General features: G+C 38.9%; 2 protein-coding genes across 2 annotated transcripts in view; one reads left to right on the forward strand and one right to left on the reverse strand.

Annotated features, from left to right (window-relative positions):
- Positions 1-81: 81 nt before the first annotated feature.
- setb (SET nuclear proto-oncogene b) lies at positions 82-6246 on the reverse strand. The gene is made up of 8 exons (XM_026941378.3): positions 5901-6246; positions 4481-4538; positions 4240-4382; positions 3117-3220; positions 2890-3003; positions 2420-2590; positions 1093-1236; positions 82-977 (listed from the first exon to the last, which is right to left on the reverse strand). The coding sequence occupies exons 1-8, from the start codon at positions 5971-5973 to the stop codon at positions 957-959; spliced, it is 828 nt and encodes a 275-aa protein (XP_026797179.1). The 5' UTR covers positions 5974-6246; the 3' UTR covers positions 82-956.
- Positions 6247-8993: 2747 nt separating this feature from the next.
- The window catches only part of specc1lb (sperm antigen with calponin homology and coiled-coil domains 1-like b), a 26679-nt gene continuing 10675 nt past the window's right edge, over positions 8994-24997 (forward strand). The window contains exons 1-9 of the mRNA XM_026941233.3: positions 8994-9240; positions 16815-16995; positions 18391-18535; positions 18701-20319; positions 21279-21486; positions 21697-21770; positions 22286-22461; positions 23207-23370; positions 24116-24237. Of these exons, the coding sequence (XP_026797034.2) occupies positions 16852-16995; positions 18391-18535; positions 18701-20319; positions 21279-21486; positions 21697-21770; positions 22286-22461; positions 23207-23370; positions 24116-24237 (2652 nt within the window). The 5' untranslated portion in view covers positions 8994-9240; positions 16815-16851. The remainder of the gene's footprint in view (positions 9241-16814; positions 16996-18390; positions 18536-18700; positions 20320-21278; positions 21487-21696; positions 21771-22285; positions 22462-23206; positions 23371-24115; positions 24238-24997) is intronic.

Genomic DNA, 24997 nt, shown 5'->3' on the forward strand with positions numbered 1-24997 from the left:
TGGGCCTGAAAAAACATTTACCCCTGAAACTCCATGCAGAAGAAAAAGTAGATAAAAAGACCCAAATGTGAACTTCCTCAATGGATTCTACAAGTTTTATTATCACTCGTTTAAATAGTCCTTTAATTGTCTAAGTTCAAAATTACAAGAAGGAAATGTTTTTTTTGTGTGTGTTTTATTTTTATTAAAAATGTAAATTTCAAACCTCATGGGTGTCTGTAAAACATTACAATGAAAATTCAAATCAACACAAAACCCAAAAATGTTGATGTGTCACTGACCCGCTCACCCCACCCGACCCCCGGTTTAATCTGCCTACGATAACAACGGTCATTACCCTGATCATCTCATATCCACCCCAAAATGTGTACAAGAGGTGACGAGAACAAGCTGGTGCTTTCTTTTTGTCCAATAATCACATTAGGAAAAAACTGTCGACTCTCTGGAGCAGAAACCCCGCATTAAACCATATTACAATATACAGAAAAGAACAGGAGGAAAAAAAATGAGAGTGGCTAGTTATGTACGCTATGATTAGCTCATCACTGCACCATGGCTTATTATTTTATATCACAACCATTCACAGAAAAAAAAAAAATGCATTTATGTACTTATATATAAATTGCTATTTACTTCAGTTTAGTCTACAGAGGATGACGTGCAGGTTGTTAATATCTTGTACGTGTCTTTGGAGATGGACGATGCGAGAGGCTTCAGCAAAAAGATGCCACTAGTTTTCCGAATGCAGGTAGGTAATGTCCAGGGAATTAACTGGGATTAGACATGGGAAGGACAGGAGAGGCTTCAGAACAGAAGACGGAGCACAAAAATAAAAATTAAAAAAAATAAAGAAAACCAAAAAAATGCGTTTTTGCTCCCTCGGGCCGGAGGATGACTTCAAATTGAAAGAACAGGTACAGAAGGGGTTGGAATATCAGAATATGTCCATGTGAACTTTAGTCATCCTCACCATCATCCTGCACAGAGGAAAAACAGACAAGAAATGAGCTCAAGTTCCTACTGTTAATATTATATAATACTATCATACTTCCATCTTATAGTACAGCATAAGCTTTGAGTAGTACACCCCACCTCTCCATCCTCTCCCTCATCTTCCTCCTCATCTTCCTCTCCCTCATCTTCATCCCCTTCCTCATCAATATCTTCCAAACCTTCCTCCTCCTCTTCATCATCCTCATCTTCACCCTCACCTTCCTCATCATCCATGTCTGGGACCTGCAAAGAAAAAAAGAAAAAAAATTATAAAAAATTGAGAAAACCATTATGGCTCCAACAAATTTTTTTTTTATTATTATTATTTTTATTTATTTATTTTTTTTAAACAACTATTATGTTTTTCTATTTCCAGTAATATTAAACTGTCTGACTATTGCTACATTTATCACCCTTCAATTGATTTAGCGCACCTTAAACCTCAAGCCCATTTTACACCAGACCGCAGAGACGCAGTGTCCAACACAATGCCTTTACACTGGCAGCACACAGAGCGGCTATTTAAAATAAACGTGTTTTTTTTTTGTGCGGTACGGTTGTAGTTTCTTATCTAGAACCACTACAAAATACAATATTTATGCTATATTTTGCAGTATATGCCTAAAAGCCAGACAGCACTTGGGTGATGGTTCAGGCCATATACTACTGCTGCAGTGCGTGCTCCAGCATTGATTAAAATCCAAACCTGTTGGAGCTTTCACCTGCCATACTGCATAGAAGTGACATTGTTTTAATGAACTTTGTGATCATACACAGTGGTAATGTATGTTTATAATTATGATACATATTTGCACGTTCCCTAAACTAGTGCAAAACAGCACAGAAAAGAATGATCCAAGGTGTAAAATGAGCTTTCCACTCATGAAAATATTGTGTGAAATGCATTAAACGTCAACCAGACTAAACCAATGAGCACCACCATCTGCTAGCACTTATTTATGGGCTCAGTGCACTTGTGTGCATCAAACCAATGCAGATGAAACAGCCACGATGAGAATTGAGAACACCTGTACTACACACTCTGATTTTGTAGTGCACAGAAAGGATGAGATTGTCGTGTCGCGCCTTACAGAACTGCTTTGAAAACCCAAAAAGTCCAAATTAAACATTTTGCTTTGAAATCACATCCACAATGAAGTGAGGTTCAGCACAGCCTTAAAATTTAAACCACAGCTCCATCTGGTGGGTCTGCCACTTTCACTAAACAGAGCAGCCCGTGACTGTGTAACTGTGTAAGCATCAACTTGCTTGTGCATTGAATCTCGGCGAGTTTCCACAGTGTAAACACACATGCACTAATCATGTCCACTGAGACACATACTTTTCAGTTCTTGCTAATTTTTGGTCCTGTTAAGAATTACACTGTTAATGTTATGTCACAGTGATCGCTTAGTGGAAACCGTACCAGGTAATACTGCAGAGGATTGGGCCAGATGTCGTCCTTGATCACCTCGCCAAGTTCATCGGCCCCAGCATCTGAGTGATCAGTAAACCAGGTGAAGAAGCTCTCCGGCTCCTCGTGTTGCCTCTTCTTGCCAGCCTTGTTCTGTGTCTGCCCTGCCCTCTTGGTCAAGTCCTGAAACACATTTGATTTTTATAAAATTAAAACCGATACACTTAAGCCACACTAATACTAAAATCTAACACCTAATATAGCCACAAGTAGAAGAGTCCAAGCATCCGTCTCAAACAGCACATCCAGTGGTCAGTTCTTGCCTAGTTACACAGAACACTAACACAAATGAACAGATTCTTCAAGTTTCTTGATGGAAGCTCAAGGTTAACACTGAAACACCTGCTGATGACAGCCATGGCCTTTAAATAACCAAACTAACAGCAAATATGATTCCACTGAGGATGTGTGTAAACACTGACCTTTCCAGCCTTCCATTTAATCTCAGTGGATTTTGAAGACGGGTCACCGCTTTCGTTCAAGTGGAACTCTTTCGACAGGACTTTGTTTTCAAAGTAGGGATTTTCATCAAAGTACTGAAGAAACAGAAGAAGAAGAAGAAAAAAAAAGAGAGGCAAATTAATGCTCAGTGTCCTACAGCAAGCTTGTTTTTCATAAAGTGCAAAGCAGAAGAGGAGCAGCTACTTACAAAATCTATTCTGTAACCTGATTTGATGTCCTCAAACTCTGTGACCTCCACCCTGGTCAGGTAATGAAGGGCTTCTTCATCCTCCTCACCAAGCAGAGCTGAAACTGTAGCACACACAAAAACCATCATCAATATAAAGTACAAAACATCAGCACATGTTGGAATTTTTTAGAATCCATTACAATTTGAGTGACAAACCATTTTTTAAACAAGTCTTGATTTTATTTCTATGTCCTACATTACAATTTCTCCAGTGTGAACACTCACTGATTAAAATCAGTTTTAAAAAGTTTTGTATTCAATTTATTAAAATAACTAATGCATTCTCTGATATTCTCCAAGTCCTTTGTGTACTCTAAAAACAAAAAGATTTTGCCACTTATACCATTTAATATACATATTTGGAATAGTTATTGAGAAAAAAAATTATTGGTTAATATCTGACTGGCCACATCTGATTTATAAAAAGTAGATTTAAGCAGCCCTAAATTTATTCTTGCTTTACAATTTTACATAAACTTCCTTTTAATTTGTTTTGTTAAACTTAGGATTACTTATTTCATTCAGTTAATTGTTAAAGTATAAAATCACAGCACCACTTTTAAACTAACTGCCTAGCCTGTATTTTGTGCTCTTGTTTGCTGAAAATAAACAAACAGTTCCTATCCATCACGGAAAGCTCTAGGCCTAATATATTTCCATCTGAGCAGTCAGAGTGAGCTTTAGTGTTCGGTTACTATTCAAATGTACATAATATTTACATATTCAAATGCAAAATCCACAATGGAATGTTTAAGAGTGCAAATTCTATTAGTCTCAAAACATACTGCAAAGTTTATTAAATATATAAAATTAAAAACTAATAGATATTCTACTGCAGTCTAAAGAAATCTGATAGCGCTCGCTTTTCTACCGGAAATGCTTGGTACGCTTCATGCATAAGCTTGTCAGAATTTGATTAATGTTTCATGGATTGGCACAGGAACTTTTTACAATAAGAATCATGATGCATCTGATAATCGACTGTTCTTAAGAAAACAGTACGCTACTGATAATTCATGAAGATCAGATCCAGAATATTAAACTGCACAGTAAATTAGGGTGCACTTGAGTCTGTTCTCACCTTGTGGATGGTTGACAAATGTTGTGACCCAAAAGTTTGGAATTTTGGCTATGAGTTCTGATCGCTTCTGGAAAAACGGCTGGCGTAGCTTATTGTACTTCTGCTCTACTTTTAGGATTTCCTCGCTTGCTTGTTCATTCAATCTGAGGAAGACAAAAGGAAGAACACCATTCATCTTAGCTACTTCACTTATCAGGGAGAAGTTGTTCAGCAAGGCCTGAAGTGCAGCAGGTTATATTACCTGTCGATTTCATTCTGTACTTCATCGATGTGTTCAATAGCCTCCTGCTGTTCTTTTTCTAAAACAAGACAAACAAAAGACATTTAAATATCAAATGCAGCCCCTTATAATACACCTTCCAACCATTATTTTGTAAAGAAAATAAACTGTACAAGAGTTTTCCCCAGATTAAAAAAAAAAACTTAAAAGTAAAAGCATAAAATGAGGAGAGAGAGAGAGACTGAAAAACAAACTAACCTACATCCTGTTTTATGTTGAGTAATTTTTTTGCACATGTACAGCTACAAAGGAGATTTCTATTTATTATATATTAAATATTTATATCAATCCATCCATCTATTTATCACTTTAATATAACATCCAGGATTTTTTCCTAAATCTTTGTAAATTTTTACACGCCTAAAGAAACGGAAATATTAACCTCGTTATTATAATTAACTTCGTTATTATAATTAAATGCAACAGTGAAATGTTAGACTTTATTATTATTAGATAGGAGAAAATGCCTGTATCACTAACATTAATAAGAGGAACAGATGAATGTGGCGCGTAAACACAGCTGACTTCACTACTACACGTAAACACGCAGAGTGATGCTGAATAAACCCGGAACTTCAGCTAAAGCTAATTCCACTAAAAATAACACTCAAGACGAACAAGTTTGTTTAATTATCGCATAAATGGGACTAATAAGCCCCCATGATCGGCTCTACCCGCCGTTTCCGGTTAACTGAACTGCTGGGCCGCGTGGTTTGAATGAACAAGGCCTGGAAGAGGCTAACGCGAGTTAGCTAGCAAGCTAAGAAAACTTAATTACTATCTATCTGAACACTTTTTAACAGCAGTCGCAGTCAGCAATTTCTTCATTAACAAAAAGCATCTAATCCCTCAACTCCAGCAGCTAATGTGTGTCGCTGTATTTAGTTAGCCACACGGAGAGTTAGCCGTGATGGCGGGGAGACACAATAAACGCGACACCGTGCTAACTAGCATGCTAGCTACCATGCTAACACGGAGCGCATTAATGCTTTTAGTGATATTTCAGCCACACACACAACAAAATAACTGTATAGTTGGTTACAACTCATTTAATATCACCATCCTGAACCAAATTTCGCGTTTTAACCGCAGAAAATCTAAAATAACTAGGTAAATCAGTGCGCAGCGAACATGCGTGGCACAATGAGCGGTGAACATGGCCGCGGGTCACCGCTGCAGTCTTCACCATCTCCGGCTAAAGTTAGCGCCGCTGGCTAAACCTTTAAAGTTGGAGCTTTTTTAAAAAAAATAAATAAATAAAATTACGACTTCTGATAATGTCTTGGGGATTAAACCGCGCCAAAACAGAGAGAGAAAGGTAAAAAGAGCGTGGTGAAAATGGCGGTGGGGAGCCGTAGGAGGCCGCCATGTCAGTCTTTACCCGAGGTTTCGTCCGCGCCGTCATGATTCGAGTTCTGCTCCTTCCTGCTCACTTTCGCCGCCGAGGCCGACATGCTGCTTCTCTTCGCCTGCGCAACTTTTATCTAAAAAAAACTCCACAAGAATGTGATCCCAAACGTATTCGTTAGATCTCCCACCCGAGGAAGAAGAGGAAACTCCGCTCTACCTGTGTGTGAGAGAAGTGAAATGCGGTTATAAAGCGTTATAATGTCGCGCTTCTCTACTTCAGATTAGCGCGCGACTCGACACAGAGCCGTTCTCTATTCTCTAGCTGGCGCGCTCCCGCTCTCCGTGCACGCGCTTTACGAACAGAACACTAGAGAGAACAACAACCCCCGCCTTTCAGTTTTATAAAACGCCGCTCGCTCCCGTCCGTCGCGCTCTGATTGGCTGGAGGACCGGAAGTGCTCCAAATCGCTCCCAACCAAAATTAATATATTTAAAAAATGGTTTATATTCATACTGTATTTGTTTTAAACACAGTGTGGTGAATGCCAGATGATACATTTGTATTTTATTATATTTTTCCTAATTGTTGAACTTGTTATTAGTGTTAGTTATTATTTATTTCTGTTTTGTCCTGACCTGCCTGACATATTTTGTAGCGTAATTACTGTTCTTGAGAAAAAACCCTCTAAACCTGTAATCCTACTACAAGTTCTGTACCCTGTTTTACGCCACAGAACTGTGGCTTCTGATTGGTCAGGGGGTGCTGATAAATTTTCAATAACAGCAACTTGAAAATAGTGCAGCTGCAAATCACTTTTTAAAAAAAATATATGTGCTCATTCTAATACCTTATCATTTCCATAGTAACAGCTCATCATATCAACAACATAATCTAAGCCTAATAATAAACTGATGTAAAATGTGTAATTAACAAAAATATATAATGAACTAATCTGGTGAAGAGGCTGTGAGGGAATGACTGTTTATATCTGCTATAACACAAGTGATAACAGGAGCTAACTTATTTTGCAGATGTTCCACAACAGAAATGTAACTATAAATGGATAAAAAGTTATAAGTGTGTCGTTCTTTAATAAATAAATAGTTGTAATCATTGACAAACTGCTGTGGTATGAGATACCACTTAGGGACATGCTGTTACTGGAAGTTTATCCACATCAGGGTGGCTTTGTGTTAAACCACAGCACACCACCACAGTGTTGATTATTTTCCTATAACAGCATGACACATGTATGTTTAATGCAATTTAATGTAATTTAATAATAATGTAATTAATTCTTTTTTGTTTTGTCCTGACCTGGCTAGTTTGTTTTATAATGTTCTTGGGAAAACAAACTAACTAACAAAAATAATCTAAAAAAAAATTTAATTTCACTATAGGTATTATCATGTTTTATAAGGTGTTCCCATTTACACTTAGAGTGGGAGGTTTAATACAGACAGCAGGATGTGTGATTTTTTTATTTATTTTTTTTTTTTTTCATAAGGAAACTTGCTAAATGTCTACTTTTGCAGATTAGTATCTCTGGCTATATTGTAGGTGAAGTTATACATGTCTCAGTAACATTAGAAGGAGAAGAAGCCTTTATTTGCCACATATACATTACAGCAACTAACTATTATCTCTTAACTATTATTTATTAACTAACTATTATCTATAATAGTATAGTATAATATATAATATTATCTATATATGTTAGTTAAAGGTTAACAAGTGATGCTTGATTTTATATTCACTAGGGCAATCTTTAGGCTAATAGAGAATTCAGATATTAAAAAAGAAATGACTAGTCATGGATGCACTGCTTCAGTTCCACTGAATGATATTGTAGGGGCTGTTCTCAGTTTTTCCATGCAACCCACAGATCCAAAGTCTGACTCAGCTCATAACAACTTTCAGAGTCAAGACTAAATGTGCAAAACACAGAGACCGATATTTTAGATTGTATGGTAAATGCAAGCTTCAGTAGAACCTCAAAAAAAATCTAAAAATATATAACATTTAATATTTTACAGCTTTTATATATTAAGTTATAGTGTGATAAGGAAATCTGAAGCGCATAATAATATACTGTTACTGTTATGCTATTATTAATTAACACTTTTTTTTTTTCTTTTTTTTTTTAACTACTTCTGATATTAATAATATGTAAAATAGTGAGTATTGGCCAATACCTGGAACTGTGAGATTGGTATTATCAGCTATCATCACCATCCTTTTTGTTTCACTTGACAGACTGCTTTACCTAAAATACTGCTTTTAATTACACAGTGTAATAGTTTAGTAACATTAGCTGAGTTAACCACCTTTAAGAAAGTATTGTGCAAAAACTGTCTATCTGATCAGCCACTAGTTAGTTAACATTTATGTTAACTCTTCAGCAGACCATCCACATTCAGATCATTCACATCACTGATCACTTCTAACCTATGATAAATATTGGCCTAATTTTTACTGCCACTTTTAATAGTCTTAAATAGACTACTGGATATTTTTCAGCTATTTATGGCTAATAGTCGATTTCAGTGTTCTTTGACTGAATGTTAAGAATTATTTTGATAACGTATTCAACATACATTAGAACTGCAATGTTTTTGTGTGTATTAGGCCTACGTTTGTTTTAAAAATGTCACTTTGTTACTCTAAGGAATCTTTACTGTCCCTATTTAATAGTAATATTAATACAATAATAAGAATACTAAGATAATTCTAACAACTGGCAATCTACAGATAATTTATTCAGCAGATTGGCGCCACGGTTTTCGTCGACTTTTGTTTTGAAACCTTTTTTTTTTTCTGTAGGGCGGAGCTCTGACTGTCTGGCCTTAACGAATCACTTAACTGAGTCGACTCTTTTGAACTGTCCATCTATGTTAATCCAAGTTGCGATTCGTTTGCTTTATCAGAGCTATCGTTACTCAATACCTTGTTCAAAGAATAATCTAAAGAAAAAAAACAACAACTATGAGATCTTGAATGATGGAAATGTTTAGACGGTGTTTCTTTTTTCTGCAGATGCGAAAGGGTTTGATTCATTCGGGCTTGTGAATCGATTTCGATGATTCACCTAAAAGGAGTCGTTCAAAAAAAAAAAAAAAAAAAAAAGAGTCACTGAGGAATCGCTGATTCTTTGTGCAGCTTCGCTTCACATTCTCGCGGCGCTGTTCGCCTCATGAGCCGCACGCTGAGCCTGGAGCTGAGCAGCTGCATGAGCCGGGAGGAGGCTCATTCTGTCCTGGATTATAAACGACATATAAAGGGAGGAAGTTTTTACAGCAGTTACAGTGGATTTACGGCCGAAAAGCTGTCGCTATCACACAAAGTCTCTGGAAAGAAAGACCCTCTGAAGGTAAAACGGAGGCTTTTTTTGTATTTTAAGGGGTTGGAGATGGCGCTGTTAGGGGCTGTGGCTCGGTTTGAGGGAATAGCGGCACTTTGAGGCCTAATGTTTCAGAATAATAACAAAAAGAGCACGGATACTGTGTATCCATAGGGAATAGTCTCTGACGTAATTTCCGGCCCGCATATTCTATATTATCTCGTGCCATCTTAAAGGTTTTTGAAGATTCTGTTTTAAAAGTTGTCAGAAATCCCGCAGTTACTGGTACTCCTCTTTTAATGTGTTTTTTAAAAAGTGTTTTAATAGAAAAAACAAAATGCTGTTTGACCCACTAAATATTAAATTTATACGTAATATATTTATATAGTAAAAATAATAAATTGTGGTCGTTTCATCTGTTTTTTTTGAAAAAGAAAAAAAAGGGAAGCAATCCTTAAATTAATCAAATAAAATAATTTTAAATTAATCATATGGTGTTGATATTACATTCAATGAAATAGATGACGTTATGCTTAATCCTAAATATCATCATATGTCCATATGATTTATAATTGGTGTATTATTATCTGTATAAATGAAATGAGGAATAGTGGGGTGACTATAATCCCTGAACATGTCTCAGAAGATGTATTTGCCTGGAAAGACATAAGTGATGGGTTTTTTGTTACCTTATTTAACCTCTTTGAATACTGTCATGGCTAATGATCATATTTATAATATTGTGTACCCTGGCATTGTGTGTGCTCTTACATGTAAGATGTTAATAATAGTTTTCATTCTCAGACATTTTCGCTCGTCTTTTTCTTCATCGCAGGATTGCTTTAAGCCTCACAGACACATCCTCAGTGCTCCTTCTTTCCTTATTTATGTCAGGAATGTCAGGAATTTTGGACAGAAAATGATACACCATGGCCTGCAGGTTGCATGCGTTACTAATTACAATATAAGAGGAATAAAAAAATGTGAAAATTATTGTATCACAATGTTTGAAGATGGTTTTGTGATACACACTGTATACCATAATTTAGTTTTGCTACTAAAGTGCCAACAAAATGAGGCACATTTGACAAATCAAGTTTTTTATATTTGAAAATGATCAGAAGCATGAAGAGAATTGAACAATTGGTTGAAAAAAAAATAAGATTTTAATATTTAAAAAAAGAATTGCCATGCTAATGGGTTTTAAAGCTTATATAGTCACTCAGGGCCAAATAGGTTATATGTTTTCAGGTCAGTCCTAAAAACTGTGAAAATGGACTTTTTTATAAAAAAAAAAAAAAAAAAATTAAAAGAATGTATTCAACAGAATAAGTAAGTTGATTATGAAAAACAGACCTTTTAACTTTGTTACGAAACTTCCCAGTTCCCTGTACTGCCTTTAACTGAGTGTGATTGTTATTGTTTTAATTTTTTTTTTTTTTTTTGTTCTTCATGACATTCCAGTTCACTTATGTTTAACGTCTGGATGGTAAAAAGCAGCAGCAGCGAGTCTTTCATCTTAAGCTGCTTTGTGCTTTAAAGAGACTTTCAGTTTCTCAATGATTTGCAGTTGTCTGGAATAAATACGTTACAGGCCTGGACAGTGCTTTATGCAGGCTGACATGCTGACATCGCAGTCTGAAAATGAGAACTCACAATAACAGATTTATATAAAGAGTTATAAAAACTCTGAGCTGCTAATGCGTGTAAGAAGTGAGGAATAAATGATGTCAGGGTCATGCTATTATAGGAAAATAATCAAAGGTGGAGTGGTGTTATGTGGCCTGAAGCAAAACACAGTTACTATTAGCACCCTGAAGTTGATTATTTGCCTCTTAAAGCATGTTACCTAGTGTTTTTTTTTTTCCTTTTATACCACAGCAATTTGTCAGTGATTACAATTTTTATTTAGTAACGAGCAACTTTTTATCCATGTGTAGTTACATTTAGGCCCAATCCCATTTCTACGCCTTAGCCCTTCCCCTTTCCCCTACCCCTCCGTTTCGCGCGTTCACGTGAAGGGGTAGGGGTGTCTTGATTCTCTTTTGGTTGGAGGGGTAGGGGTAAGGGCCAGATAGCCCTTCAAACGAAGATTTTTCGGGACCACACTTCAAACGAAAGGGTATGAATTATCTCAGCTTGAACCGGCTACAGCAGCAACATGGCTACCCGAGCGAACAAAAAGACCCACAAATGTAAGCATTACTGACGTTGTTAAAGATTTTAATGAACATAAATCATTTGTTTTATGTTACATTCAATCGTGTGTTCATATTTACGGTGATGTTATTCAAAGAAATGTTTGCAAAAAATAGGTAAAGTTTGCTAACGTCATATCATTACAGACTGCACGATAGTGCCACAACATATTTTCATATCTGATCAGGGCTGTAACCACCAAAGACATTGAGAATAATTAGAAATCGCTAAACTTTTTTCTCAAATGTTGCCAATTCGAGAGAGAGAATTAGGACCTATATGACGTATGATGACGTGTAACGGTATAGTAGTGGTGTCCCAATTCTTGGGGGAATATTTTCACCCCTACCACTTGACACTCTGTTTCAAGGGACAAGGGGAAGGGGTAGGCGTAGGGGTAGGTGAAGGGGTATAAAATGAATTGGGATTGGGCCTTAATGTTGTGGCACATCATTGAAACTCTTTGAAACTCATTGTTATAACAGCTATAAACAGTCATTTCCTTTCCAGCCTTTCTTTTTCTTTTCTCTCTCTTGAAGTTAATAAATCGAAGAAACACAGTTCGTCATGTTACTGAAAAACCACAAAGCATAAACTCCTCTGTTCTGAAGACTTTCCTGTGTGGGGAAAAACTCTGACACTGGAGACTCCTTCAGCAGATCCTTAGAGAAAAATTCACCATATCAATGAATAAACACATTTTCATTTCCTCCATTTATGTAGAGCCACATGCAAGTCCCTGTAATGAGCTCTTACTATAGAAACGATAAGGTATTAGAACGAGTGCAATAATGTAAACCTGTGATATGCAGCTGCTGTCTTCAAAAGTAATTGAAATGAATCAACAGCTTCTGACCAATCAGAATCCAGAATTCATCATTGTGCTGGTATAAATACAATAACCGTCTAAAATTGGAAAAATTCAAATATCAAATTCTAATATAATATTCAGACCATCACACAGGTTAGTATTTATCGTGTTTCCTGACATCGTCTCACCACATCACCTCAGAGCTCTGTGTTTATGGAGCGAGTGGTTGTCGAGTTAAAAAAGACACACAAAGCACTTCATTCATTCCTTCAGCTCAGTGATGGAGTAGAGCAGTGTGTGGTTATGAAGGACTGCAGCTTGGATATTAAAACACTGTAGCATGTAAACAGCACCACCGGCTTCAGTAACCGTCCTGTTCTCTGTGACGCTGTGTGAAGGTCCGAGACGTAGCAAAGAGCAAGAAACTTTCCTAGTGCCTCGGGTCAGTGAGAATAAAACGTACATGATGTGCCATGTGTCTCCATCACACATGCTGTGTGACTTTGTGCTTTTGTCCGTGTTTAAAGATGACAGTATGCCATACAGTACCAGAAACCTCTTCAGTAAGTCTGTTTGAGACACTGAACAACTCCACAAAGCTGACTATAAGTTATGACTATAAGTAAACACTATAAGTTATAAGTGTCTATTTCTTGTTAGCTGCCAGTGCAACATTAAAGAACAAACTTGACTCACTGAACATTCTCTACTGATTAACTACATTTGGGGCAAAGGGACACTGCAGGCCCATTTTTGTCTAAACTGTCATATTAACATATATAAAGTTTATTTTCTGCGTGTTGAATAGAAATCGGTGTCTGATAGCCATCTGTAAATGATTGTAGAGATTCGGAGACTCTGCGGTTCTGGTTTGTTGTGGGATGTAGCGTGCGCGTGCATGTCGACATGGTTTAAGCTCCCCTCACCTCCTCCTTCAACCCTTTCTCTCCCCCTCCTTCCCTAGCCCCTCTCTTCTCTACTCTCGTCTCAGAATTTCAGCTATGTTATGATTTCCACTCACTGTTATTGTCTGGCAGAGCTATGGGAAAAATCCCAGCATGCCGAGCGTCAGGCCTGCTGAGCTGGCACCACTTAATGATGTTTATTTACAGAGGTGGCGTCAACACCCCCTTTTCTTCTTCTGTTTTCTTCTTGCCCCCCAAGAAAAATTACAGTGTCATAATTATCATATTGCTGTTTTCTAACCTTTACTTGGGCTTCAGACATGAAGATAAAAAAGTTGATGTGCTCATCCACCCTGCTTCGTCAGCAAGGCATGATGGGTGACGGTGTGTGTTCTCATACAGGCGAGTGTAAAGCATGTGGGTGTTTAGGCTGAACCGTAATCTGCAATGATCAGCACTTCAGAGTGGTGAGGTTTAAAAGAGTGAGGCATCGCTCTGTGCAAAATGGGTGCTTATTAAATGAAATGTGAATAGAGTATCACAAGTGCTTTTATACCTGTCCTTTAGTGTTATGGACACTAGTATGGCAGTATATATCTAGAACAATAACTTTTGGAGGTATTTCTTTTTTAATTTTATAGTTTTCACTTCTGGGAATATGATCAACATTTTTGTGATGATTCATCCTGTACTAGTCTTGTATTCCCACCCCCGGGGACATGACTTGCTCTACAGTAGCAGCTTGTTAGTAGCAAACATGGTTGGTTTGTTAGTTTTTGGCTGTGCACACTTCACTTTTCCAATCCTTGCTTGGTTGAGAAAAGTAGTTGAAGTATATTTATTTGGAAGATGGTGGCGTTTGTGCGAGTTGGTGTTTTTGTGACAGGCACTTTTGAGAAGTTCACCAACTGCTCTGGGTGTGTGTTCACGGTGTGTGTGTGTGTGTGTGTGTTCACGGTGTGTGTGTGTGTGTGTTCACTACTTTTTGTGCACTTGGACGGGTTAAATGCAGAGCACAAATCCTGAATATGGGTCACCATACTTGGCCACATGTCACTTCACTTGGGGCTGTTCAGTGCTGGAATGTCTCTACATTAGACTGATCAAGAATGTTTTGCTGTTTTTATATAGCATCTGGGCTTCTGCATCAGTAAGAGTTAGTAAAATCATTTTATCTACCACTCAGACATGTCACATTCCTGTAGGTGACATGCATGTCATAACTCCAGAAACACATGGTGTCTTGTCATGATGGACATCATCCTGGTTAAAGTGGACAGGTGTGGGTGAAGGCGGTGGTGAGAAATCCTCCACAGCTGAGAAAAGGCTCTTGTTAAACTCTTTCGTTCTCCAAATCTAGCTAGCTTGTTAAGCTACTGGCAGTTTTGTTTAGATTCAGCTACTGGCCAATCAAGCACTTCAGCATACTGTCACTTTGACTTCCTGTTTCTACATGAATTATATCAAGATATGGGATCAAATTACTACTCTCAAGACATTTAATGGACACTTTTAAAATGGATTTCTGGATCACAGCGACTCAAAAATGACTATAGCTCACATTTAGTCACTGACCTTTAGGGCTGGGCGAGATGCAGAAATATCATATCGTGATATTTAGAGACATTTCTAAGGTGATTGCCAAAAAATACTGTCAGCAAAGCAGTAGTGCTGGATTAAAATAATGTTAAAAGAAAGAAAAAAAAACAGAGCTGACACTTTTATTTAATCTCTACAAAACTACTTAACACTGAAAAGGAGAAAAAAAAACTGTAAAAATGAACATTTTACTATTTATATTCAAAACAGAGCAAAATCGTAACATATAACCAACTGCTTTGAAACAGAGGAGTCTATCATTGTTTTTGATCAACCAATAATCAGCACTGTTTCTAGCTTTCCCAACATGTCACTGCTCATTTCTCCTGGTACTTTGTGAAGTTTTTCCAACTTAGTGAAATTTGTGACCTTTTTAGACCATTTTAGTGACTTTTCCTTTATTAAAAAAAAGAGCATAGTGACAAAACCTGGGACTTTTTATTACCAACTGTCCTGTGCTTGATACAGCGCTCTAGCTCACATCACAGCTGCTGGTTATACAAGTTGAGAGAGTGGGTCCAGTTGTTTCCAATTACCAATCACTGATGACCATTGTTTTCAACGATTAGTCACTGATCACCATAGTTCCCAATGACCAATCGCTGATCACCATAGTTCCCAATGACCAATCGCTGATCACCATAGTTCCCAATGTTCTATTCTATTCTATTCTATTCTATTCTGTCTTTAGAAAATCTTCCTTCTTCATGTAACGCATGAACACTATGATAATTCACTGAATATGCAAATTAGTCTGTAATGTCGTTTGGTGACTTTTTGAGTAATCGTTAGCTGCTTTCCCCTGAAAGAGTTTATCCAGCACTGACCTTGTGAGGTCTTAAAGAAGACCCAAATTCAATATTTATTTACAGTGCAACTCACTAAATGAGATATTTATTAGAGGAATGTATAAAATTCTTCAACACCAGTTCAATGTTTACTCATTATAATGTTAATTTTAAAACTGTATGTTTATTTTCCTCACTATATCTGCATCACTTTCCCTTTATGATCAGTTGCTTCTCCTGTGTACTGTGTTTAAGTGCCTGCTCAGTTGTCTTAAAGCCTTTTAAGGATACTGAAGGTGAACTTCAGTGAGACTCGGCCCCGCTAACCGCCGTGATGATGTGATAAGAAAAGCAGCTACAGCCTTCCTCCTGCCCCGTCCTCCAATCACACGGTGTGTGTGCATTCAAACGGTCCAGCGGTGCTTCCTTCCGAACTCTTTGTGCGTGTATAAATAGAGCCCAAGAGGACTGCACTGGTATTTATGACTGTCTAGCACACAGCGCTTGTGTTTAATAGGCCATGTGTTCTCCAGGGAAAACGGCGAATTCTGCGATTAGGTAATGGAGACATTTTTTCCTGATGTTGCTGAAGGTTTCTGGAAGATTCTCAGGTTCTGCAGCATGATTTTTGTGGCTTGTCATATTGATTAATAATTTTATTTAATGTTAGAGGGGTGTAATGGAGTTTCATGCAGCTGAGTGATAAAGTTGGTAGAAGGGACAGCCGTCCTCTCTACTGTCAGTCAGAACAGTCTTCTCTGAGACTGTTCATACAATGTGAAGTACATTATGTATTAAGTGTATATATTTCAGATAATCCATGAGGGAAAATGTTATTATTTTGTTGACTAATTGTTAATATGAAACAGAATGCACTGGTTCCTGTTCTTATATTAGGGCAAAAATTATGTAGTATTTAGCTTTATGTAGTGTTTATCAGTGCTGCTTGGTTGTTAAAATTCTTTCATTTATCTTCACTCATCACTTTATCCTGGCCACAATGGTTGTGGATCCAGAGTCTATCCTGGGAACACTGGGCATATACACCACACCATATACTCACAAGACACCATGCACACCACACTCACACCTAGGGGCAGTTTAGAGTAGCTAGCCCAACTACTGGGAGGTGGGAGGAAACTGGAGAACCCTTGCAGATACAGAGAGAACATATGAAACACCATACAGACAGTAACCTGAGGTCAGGATTGAACTGGGGACTGGAGGTGTGGCCTGAACCTGGGGCTTTACTAGCAATCCTACTACCTGCTACTACTGTGTTCATCTGTTCTCTCTCTGCAGATTGCGCCGTAAATGTATCAAGAACTTGGAGCCCAGCATGAAAAAGGCGAGCAGGCCCACAGGCGCCTCCAGCAAATCCACCACAGCCACTAAACCCCTGGGCAAACCCGAGCCCAGTGGCACAATGGGCACTGGAGGAAAGAGCACCACCAAGAACCAGAACTCGGCCCTTCTGTCTAAGGTGAGTCCCTGAGCGTGTTTCTTCTTCAGTTTTTCTCCAACAATGAATACAAGTTACCATGAAATTTGCAAAACCTTACTGGAGAAAGGTTTCTTAGGAAATTCGCTGTAATACATGTCCAAATTAGGCAAAATTTAATCAGTTGCCGAGAACTTGATGATGGCCTTTCTCTTCATAAAATATTTAATAAAGCACTCAACTGTGTTAGCGTTATCAAAACAAGTATTTAACTTTATCTAATGTTATTACTTCTCTAGCAAGTTGTGTAGCTGGCCAAGTTCGCTATGGTATGATATGGAGTATTTTTTTTTTTTTAAGACAGTTTGAAGTATTATTGATTGACAATTTAAACTGTATGCTGGGACTTGCCATAATCTTGTGAATTAGTTATTTAATTATTTATTTATTTTTAGGGAAATATCTAAAAAGCCTATTAGAAATTGTTAGTTTTTGGTAGAAACCAGTAGATCCTAAATAGAATCTTGTGTAATCGAAACCATTAGAGACAGAAAACTCCAACATCTAATAAATGCTGATGAAAATGTTACTTAATGGAAACAAGTAGAGGTCAATACCAATTAAAACAGCAGGAACAATTAAATCTCTAATAGAAGCCTTCTAGCATATTATATATACAAAAGTATGTGGACACCTTACCATCACACCCATATGTGGGCCTTCCGCAAGCTGTTGCCATAAGGGTGGAAGCACACAATTGTATGGAATGTCTTTGTATGTTGCCACATTAAGATACCACTTCACTGGAACTAAGGGGCCCAAACCTGTCCCAGCATGACAATGCCCCTGTGCAAAAAGCAAGCTCTATAAAGACATGGTTTGCCAAAGATGGTTTGGCCCGCACAGATGCCAGGCCTCCTCACCCCAACATCAGTTCCTGATCTCTCTAATGCTCTTGTGGCTGAATGAGCACAAATTCCCACAGCCACGCTCCAAAATCTAGTGGAAAGCCTTCCCAGAACAATGGAGGTTATTATAAGAGCAAAGGGGGACTAAATCTGGAATGTGAAGCTCAACAAGAACATATGGGTGTGATTGTCAGGTGTCCACATACTTTTGGCTATATAGTGTATTTGATGAAAAGTTCCTACTGGAAACCATTAAGCCAGTAAGGTCCATTATATAGTAAAAATGATCTGAGATATAATAGATTTTTATGCTTTCATCAAAGATTAGGCAATTATTTTGTGTACATAAAACCAGTAGCTTGTAACACAGACTCCCTTGGCCTGGATAATTCCATGCTTGATGTCACTTTATATGCAGCTTTATGGTCCAGATCATGGAAAATACCGTGCAATAGTATTACAGATGCATTATGGTAACTATCACATCCATGCACAAATACGATCCCCCATATTTCCATGTATTAACCAGACGAAGAGCAATGACGACCTTGCAGCCATGAGCGTTGGAAGTGGAGGACCCTCGGTGGGCAGCGGCAGCAGCACTACAACAAGGAGCAAGAGGAGTGCCAGCTCCACTCAGAGCAACACCGAGACAAAGACCAAGGCCAGCTCAGGTACCAGGAGACAGTCTGGGCTTCAAAATAAGTATATTCTGGATTGATGGAATGCTTCGGGTTGTGTTTTTGAACAAGAATATGAGCAGTCCTCTAGAAAGATGATGTTTGTATGATCAAACGTGATAATCTATTATCTGTAATAATCTATTCTCTGTCTTATAGGTTCCTCCGGAAGGCGCGGGATGTCCTCTGCAGTAAAGGAACCTGGAGTGACCCGTGAGAAAACCAGCACTGCCAAGAAACAATCTGGACCCTCTAACGCTGTGACTTCGAAGCGTTCTCGCTGTCGTACATCAACTGAGTCTGACACCCAGGCGAGCAAATTGCGCTATGATATCAGCAACAAAGCAATGCTGGAGTCAAGAGTAAAGGACTTGCTGGGCTTGGCCAAAAGCAAAGACCTTGAGATCCTGCACTTGCGTTCTGAGTTGCGTGGGATGAGGGCTCAGCTGGGCCTGGAGGACCAGGAAGTCCCCGATCAGGAAGAGCAGTGTGAGGCCGAGCTGCCACAGGAGAAGGAGGTTGTATCTGGGATAAGTGCTGCTGATGTGGAGTCAACCCTGCTATTACTGCAGGACCAGAACCAGGGCATTCGTGGGGAGCTCAACTTGCTGAAGAGTGAGAACCGAATGTTAAAGGACAGGCTAAATGCTCTAGGATTCTCATTGGAGCAGCGTCTGGACAGTCCTGAGAAAGGACTACGCTGTGCCTCTCTCAGTCCTGAGCCAACAACCAGCGGTGGGGGCAGCAGCAGTGGTGGGGATGGAGGCACTCGAACCTCCTCAACTGAAGGTTCTGCCAGGGGTTCAACTGAGGACCTGCTGTCAGAGGCGAGGCGAGTGGGATCTCCAGATGTTCCGGACAGTGAGTGCAGCGAACCTTGTCAGGCCGTGATGTCTAGTGATGATGCCCTGGATGCACCATCTGGTTGCGGTTCCTCATCAGAGTCAGAAGGTGGCTCACCAGGCCGAAGGCGCTCACGTCGGGGAAGTAGTGGCAATGCTAGTGAGGTCTCAGTGGCCTGCCTGACTGAACGCATCCACCAGATGGAGGAGAGTCAACACAGCACGGCGGAGGAGTTACAGGCCACACTGCAGGAGCTTGCAGACCTTCAGCAGATTGCACAGGAGTTGAGTGCAGAGAATGAGCGCCTGGGCGAGGAGCGTGCCATCTTGGTGGACTCGCTGCGCCAGCAAGGTGAGCGGCTGGAACTCTATAGCCGACAGCTGGACTACTTGCGTGGCTTGCTGGATGAGCACCGTGTAGCTTACGCCAAAGACGACGAGGATGCCAAGAGCAGTCGCTACATGGAGCTGGAGAGGCGCTACACTGAGTTAAACGAGAACTCACGCCTTGAGAGGGAGCAGCTTCTCGGGGTGCAGCAGCAGCTGAGCAGTGCCCTGAAGATGGCTGAGCAGGAAAATGCTGAGGCGCAGGGCCTTATGGGAGCCCTGAAGGAGCGCGTGCACCTGGCTGAGAGGGCCGCCGAACTGGAGCGAAGGGAACGTGAGGCCACTGCTGTCGAGCTTGACGCCATGAGGATGCAGTCCGAGGATGAGCAGGCCGAACTAGCTCGCTGTCGGCTCCAACTGGAGCAAGAGAGGCAGAGAGTGGCCCAACTCCTCTCCATCCAGGGTGCCGGTGACAAGACTGACATACGCCACTTGCTGGACAGCGAGAGATTAGACAAAGAGCGAGCCGAAACCAAAGCAGCAGAGCTGCAGGAGGAACTGGGGCACACTCGCAATGAGGCTGCTCAGCTTCAGGATGCAATTAGAAAGGTGTGTGTTTGGCCTAGACACATATAACTAGCTGCCTTACCAAACTACAGTAGTGAGGTACCAGCTTGGTTAGTTTCTGAATTATGGTGCTCATAATTATTTACAATTTCTACAAACTAAATAAACACTGTAGTTCATTTTCTAAACTGAAACAGTATATAGGCCATGCAACTGGTCCAATAATATAGCTGATTCTTGTCTATTGGTTAGAACGTGGAAAGACAACTTGAAGTTACAGGATGCAAATTGAGCCAAAATGTTTTTGGGCAGCTTTTTTTGATTAGTATTTATGTGTAAGTAGTTTATGTGTAAGAGGTGGCATTAGCAATGGCATGTAAAGTTGCGTACGAAGTGGTCTATTAAACATTATAAAAGGGTCAAGATTATGCATGATTACATGTATGTATGTTGAACATTTCCACTAGCACATATAAGGCATTAGCACCAAGCTAACAGTAGTGCATAGTTTAGATTTCAGGCACATAATAGACATTGATATGACATTCTTTATTTGTGCATTATTTTTACATGAATAATTTTTTTTTTTTACAGTAGAGATTTCTAGAGATTTGACTTGGCTCACTCAGTTCTGTTAGTATATGGCATCTCATAGCTAGAAGTTTTAATCTGGGCATAGTTTGGTGATTTCTACTCACAGTGATAACTGGGTTTTGGTTTAGAAGCTTGATAATTAGTGTAACCTGTGTGATGGTGGGAAATTATCATAAGTAGTGGAGTAGCAGGGCTACCATACATACAATAAAAATTATTAATAAATTGTATAATGTAGCTTTTTTGTTTAAGAGCAGCACCCAGTAACACTACCTAGGGCAAAAATACAGGTATAGAAAACACTATGTAAATGCACTGATTGAAGTGGACTGTATTGATTTCGTTTAATAATAATAATATGCTTTGATCAGTTTGGTGATCACGTGTATGTGTTTTGCGTGTTCTAGCTGGAGGCAGATTTCCAGTCGTTCCGGGATGAGGTGCAGAAACAGCTAGCCGAGCAGAAGCGTGTTCTGGCTCAGCAGTGCTCTGAGCTGGAGGAGAAGGACACAGAGATTGCTGACATGAAGGAAACCATCTTCGAGCTGGAAGATGAGGTGGAGCAGCATCGAGCCGTCAAACTTCACGACAACCTCATCATCTCGGACCTGGAGAGTGAGTCAGCCGGGACATGATGATAAAGCGATAATGCACTTTAATAAAACCTCACGCAAAGTAATTATTAAAATGGGTGATGTTCCTGAACCACCTCATTTCCACCACAGAGTGCATGACTTTAGCCACAGAGGGGTGCCAGTGAGTCACATTTCGCCTTGTGTTCCTGATTTTTGCCTCCTGGTTAACGTCTTTGTCTCCCTCATGTAGATTCTATTAAGAAACTTCATGACCAAAAATATGACATGGAAAAGGAGATTAAAACACTTCACCGTAAACTGCGGGTAATAATCTTTTACTTTATATTTTATTGATTGTCTTCCTGTGAGTCTGGCTTCCTGTAAAAATCCAAATCTTTGAAAAGCTTCATAATGATAATTTTTTTCCATCAAAATGCCTTGGTAATGGAATTCTGTGTCATACAAAATCTGAGACCACATCCAGTTCTTCAGTGAAGTCACACAGACAGTATCTGGGTTTAAAAGTTTTTTTTTAAACTCCTGTAACTGCTGGAGTAGCAGAGCTACCGTAATAACTGTAACAAATGGGTCCGGTTAAATCTCCACAAATTTAATGGATTAACAATGGTGTACAATGCCTTTTTACTGAGATCATACATTTCATTTGGATTGATTCAGTTTGCTCTGTTCTGATTTCGATCGTAAAGTGAACATAGTGTTTTTAATTCTGGATCATTAGCTAGAAGAGAACTGGCTCTTTTGTTAGCCCGTTGGCACTGTGTGGGTGAAAAAGCACCGAGTGTAGATGTGTGTGCATATAAAATGCTTTTATTTTGCAGGAGGAGTCAGCAGAGTGGAGACAGTTCCAGGCTGATCTCCAGACTGCTGTGGTCATTGCCAACGACATCAAATCCGAGGCTCAGGAGGAGATTGGGGACCTGCGGCGCCGCCTACAGGAGGCTCAGGAGAAGAACGAAAAGATGAGCAAAGAGCTGGATGAGCTCAAGAGCAAGAAGTAAGACAGCTTTCAGTCAACTGATTCTAATGTCCAGGACACAATTCCCATATCCATGTCACTGAATCCAGCAGTGTGTGGGAATAACTATGGAGGTCATTTACATTAATGAAACACAAGAAGGGACACATCCTGGAAAATTTTCCTCCATCAGACCGTAGTGGCCCAAACCTTAAGTTAGTTAAAAGTTGAGAACGTTACAGATACAGGTATGAGACTAGGGTAAAATTAATCAAAGGGCCACATTCATTCATAAAGGAGCAATATTGATGTCCACAATGTCCCTTTATCTCAAATGTAGTAGAAATTGATAATTTTATTTATAATTATTATAATAAATTGACAATTAGAAATTTTATTCAGATTTGACTCTGCTCTCATTTTTCTCTGTTCTCATTTTGATCAAGAAGTGAACATAAAGTTTAATATAAAATAAGTTTAATTAAAATATGTTTAATTTTTGATAAATTAATAGGAAGAGACCTGAGTGCTGCATGAGAACCTGTTCTTTCTTTTTTTTTTTCTTCATTGGCTGTGTGTGTGTGTGAAAAACGCAGAGTTTCATTAGGTACATTAGTCTCACAGCTCCAGTGCAAAACTAAAGAAGCAAACTTGAGACTTCAAACGACTGCATTTGGGCTAAACTAGGACACTGGACAATTGGATTTGAGTTTTGGTATAAAAAGTGTATAGCGTTTAGAAAGGGAAATTGTAAAAACACTGTCTGTGTGTTTGTGTGTATTAGGCAGGATGAGGAACGTGGGCGTGTCTATAACTACATGAACGCAGTAGAGAGAGATCTGGCTGCACTGAGACAGGGGATGGGGCTCAGCCGCCGCTCCTCCACCTCATCAGAGCCCTCGCCCACCGTCAAAACCCTCATCAAGAGCTTCGACAGTGCTTCCCAAGGTACACACACACACGCACGCACGCACACACTTGCTTTTATAAAATATATTACAGTAATGTTCTCTTGTGGCTGATATTTAATTTGATTTTTACATTTGTGACTCAGGATTCATGTAAACACACACCACATGCCTCCTGTACATTTAGACTGAATCCTTTTCAAACAGATTCCAATTACAGCTACATATATGCTCACTACATGGGGTAGAAGGTAGACCTGTATTGTGCGCTAGATTCTCGAGGGAAAGGCATTTGAGATTCAGTGGCAGAAAAAAGAGGGACAGACTCCAATATGAACCTGATGGAAATTATCCATTACATGTCACTTTAACATTTAATATAAAGTTTAGGAAATGTGTTTCAGTAGATTTAATTTCAGGCAAGTTTTAAACATTCTCACAGAATTTAAATATGAGAGAGGAATTTGGTCGGTTAATTCTTAAATAATTAATTAGTTTAAATTTTATATTAAATTAAATAATTTTTAACCAATTAATTAGTTAAAATTGAATTTGCGTTGTTAATTCTCAAGAAGTTTTATTATAATTAATTAATTAATCAATTATTACAGACCCAATACTTGCACATAGCCATATGTGTGATCAAAATTAATTAAATCTCTCCACGATAACGTACTCACACTTCAGAATTAACCAACCGAGTTCTGTTAATTAATCTCTTCATGGTTACTTACGACTGCTTTGGATGTATGTGTTGTGATTAATTGCGTGTGTGTGTTTTGTAGGCCCTATTCCCGGCACTCCAGCGTCCGCTGTTCCAGCTGTAGTCGCCGCTGCTATTTCTCGAACCCCTCTCAGCCCAAGTCCAATGAAAACCCCTCCAGCTGCTGCCGTGTCCCCCATTCAGGTACAAACTAAAAGAAATACAGTTCTCTCCTCTCCTCGCTGAGAGCTTGTCACACAACACTTTTTAACAATAAAACCTCTTTACACACATTATAATTTTATTTGTCCCATCACTGCTGCTACAATGATGCTAATCTCCTGAATGCGCATGTTTTTATGGGATAGATGTTTTAACTAGGTGATTTCTGACTGACGCTGATTTATTTTATTTGATCAATAAATGCTAGTCAGCAAATTCCTGTAACTGCTGGAGTAGCAGGGCTACTGTAAGTACTGTAATAAATGGGTGCAATAAAATCACCATATGTTGCTTGCTTGCCCAATCATAATCCTATTACGATCATGCTAATTTCCATTAGTCAGTCAGTGCTGTGTTAGCAGCAATTAGAACAACACAGAAAATAAGACTTCATTTTAAACACGGCTCAACAATTCAGTGATTTTCTCTGATTTTAAAAACTATTATGGAATTATTTCTGATTTCTCCACCATGATTGATTTACAAGCATAACAAATTAAACAGAACACTCTTGAAATCAATCTTTATTCATGCTTTTTGCCTTCTTTTTAAATAAAGGAGCATAAAAAAGGTTTCTTTAAGAACCCTTTTAATTTTCTGTAATGCATCTAGTATCCTGTACTGTTTAGGAAATTTAACTCCCCTCAGACAAAAAAATTAAATTTAAGTTTCATGTGAAAGTAAAACCAGGAATAAATGCTGGCTTAAATGCAATCACGGATGCATTTCCTGAAGTCAATTT

The sequence above is a fragment of the Pangasianodon hypophthalmus genome, chromosome 15 (genome assembly GCF_027358585.1).
Source record: "Pangasianodon hypophthalmus isolate fPanHyp1 chromosome 15, fPanHyp1.pri, whole genome shotgun sequence".
In the NCBI taxonomy this organism is placed as follows: domain Eukaryota; kingdom Metazoa; phylum Chordata; class Actinopteri; order Siluriformes; family Pangasiidae; genus Pangasianodon; species Pangasianodon hypophthalmus.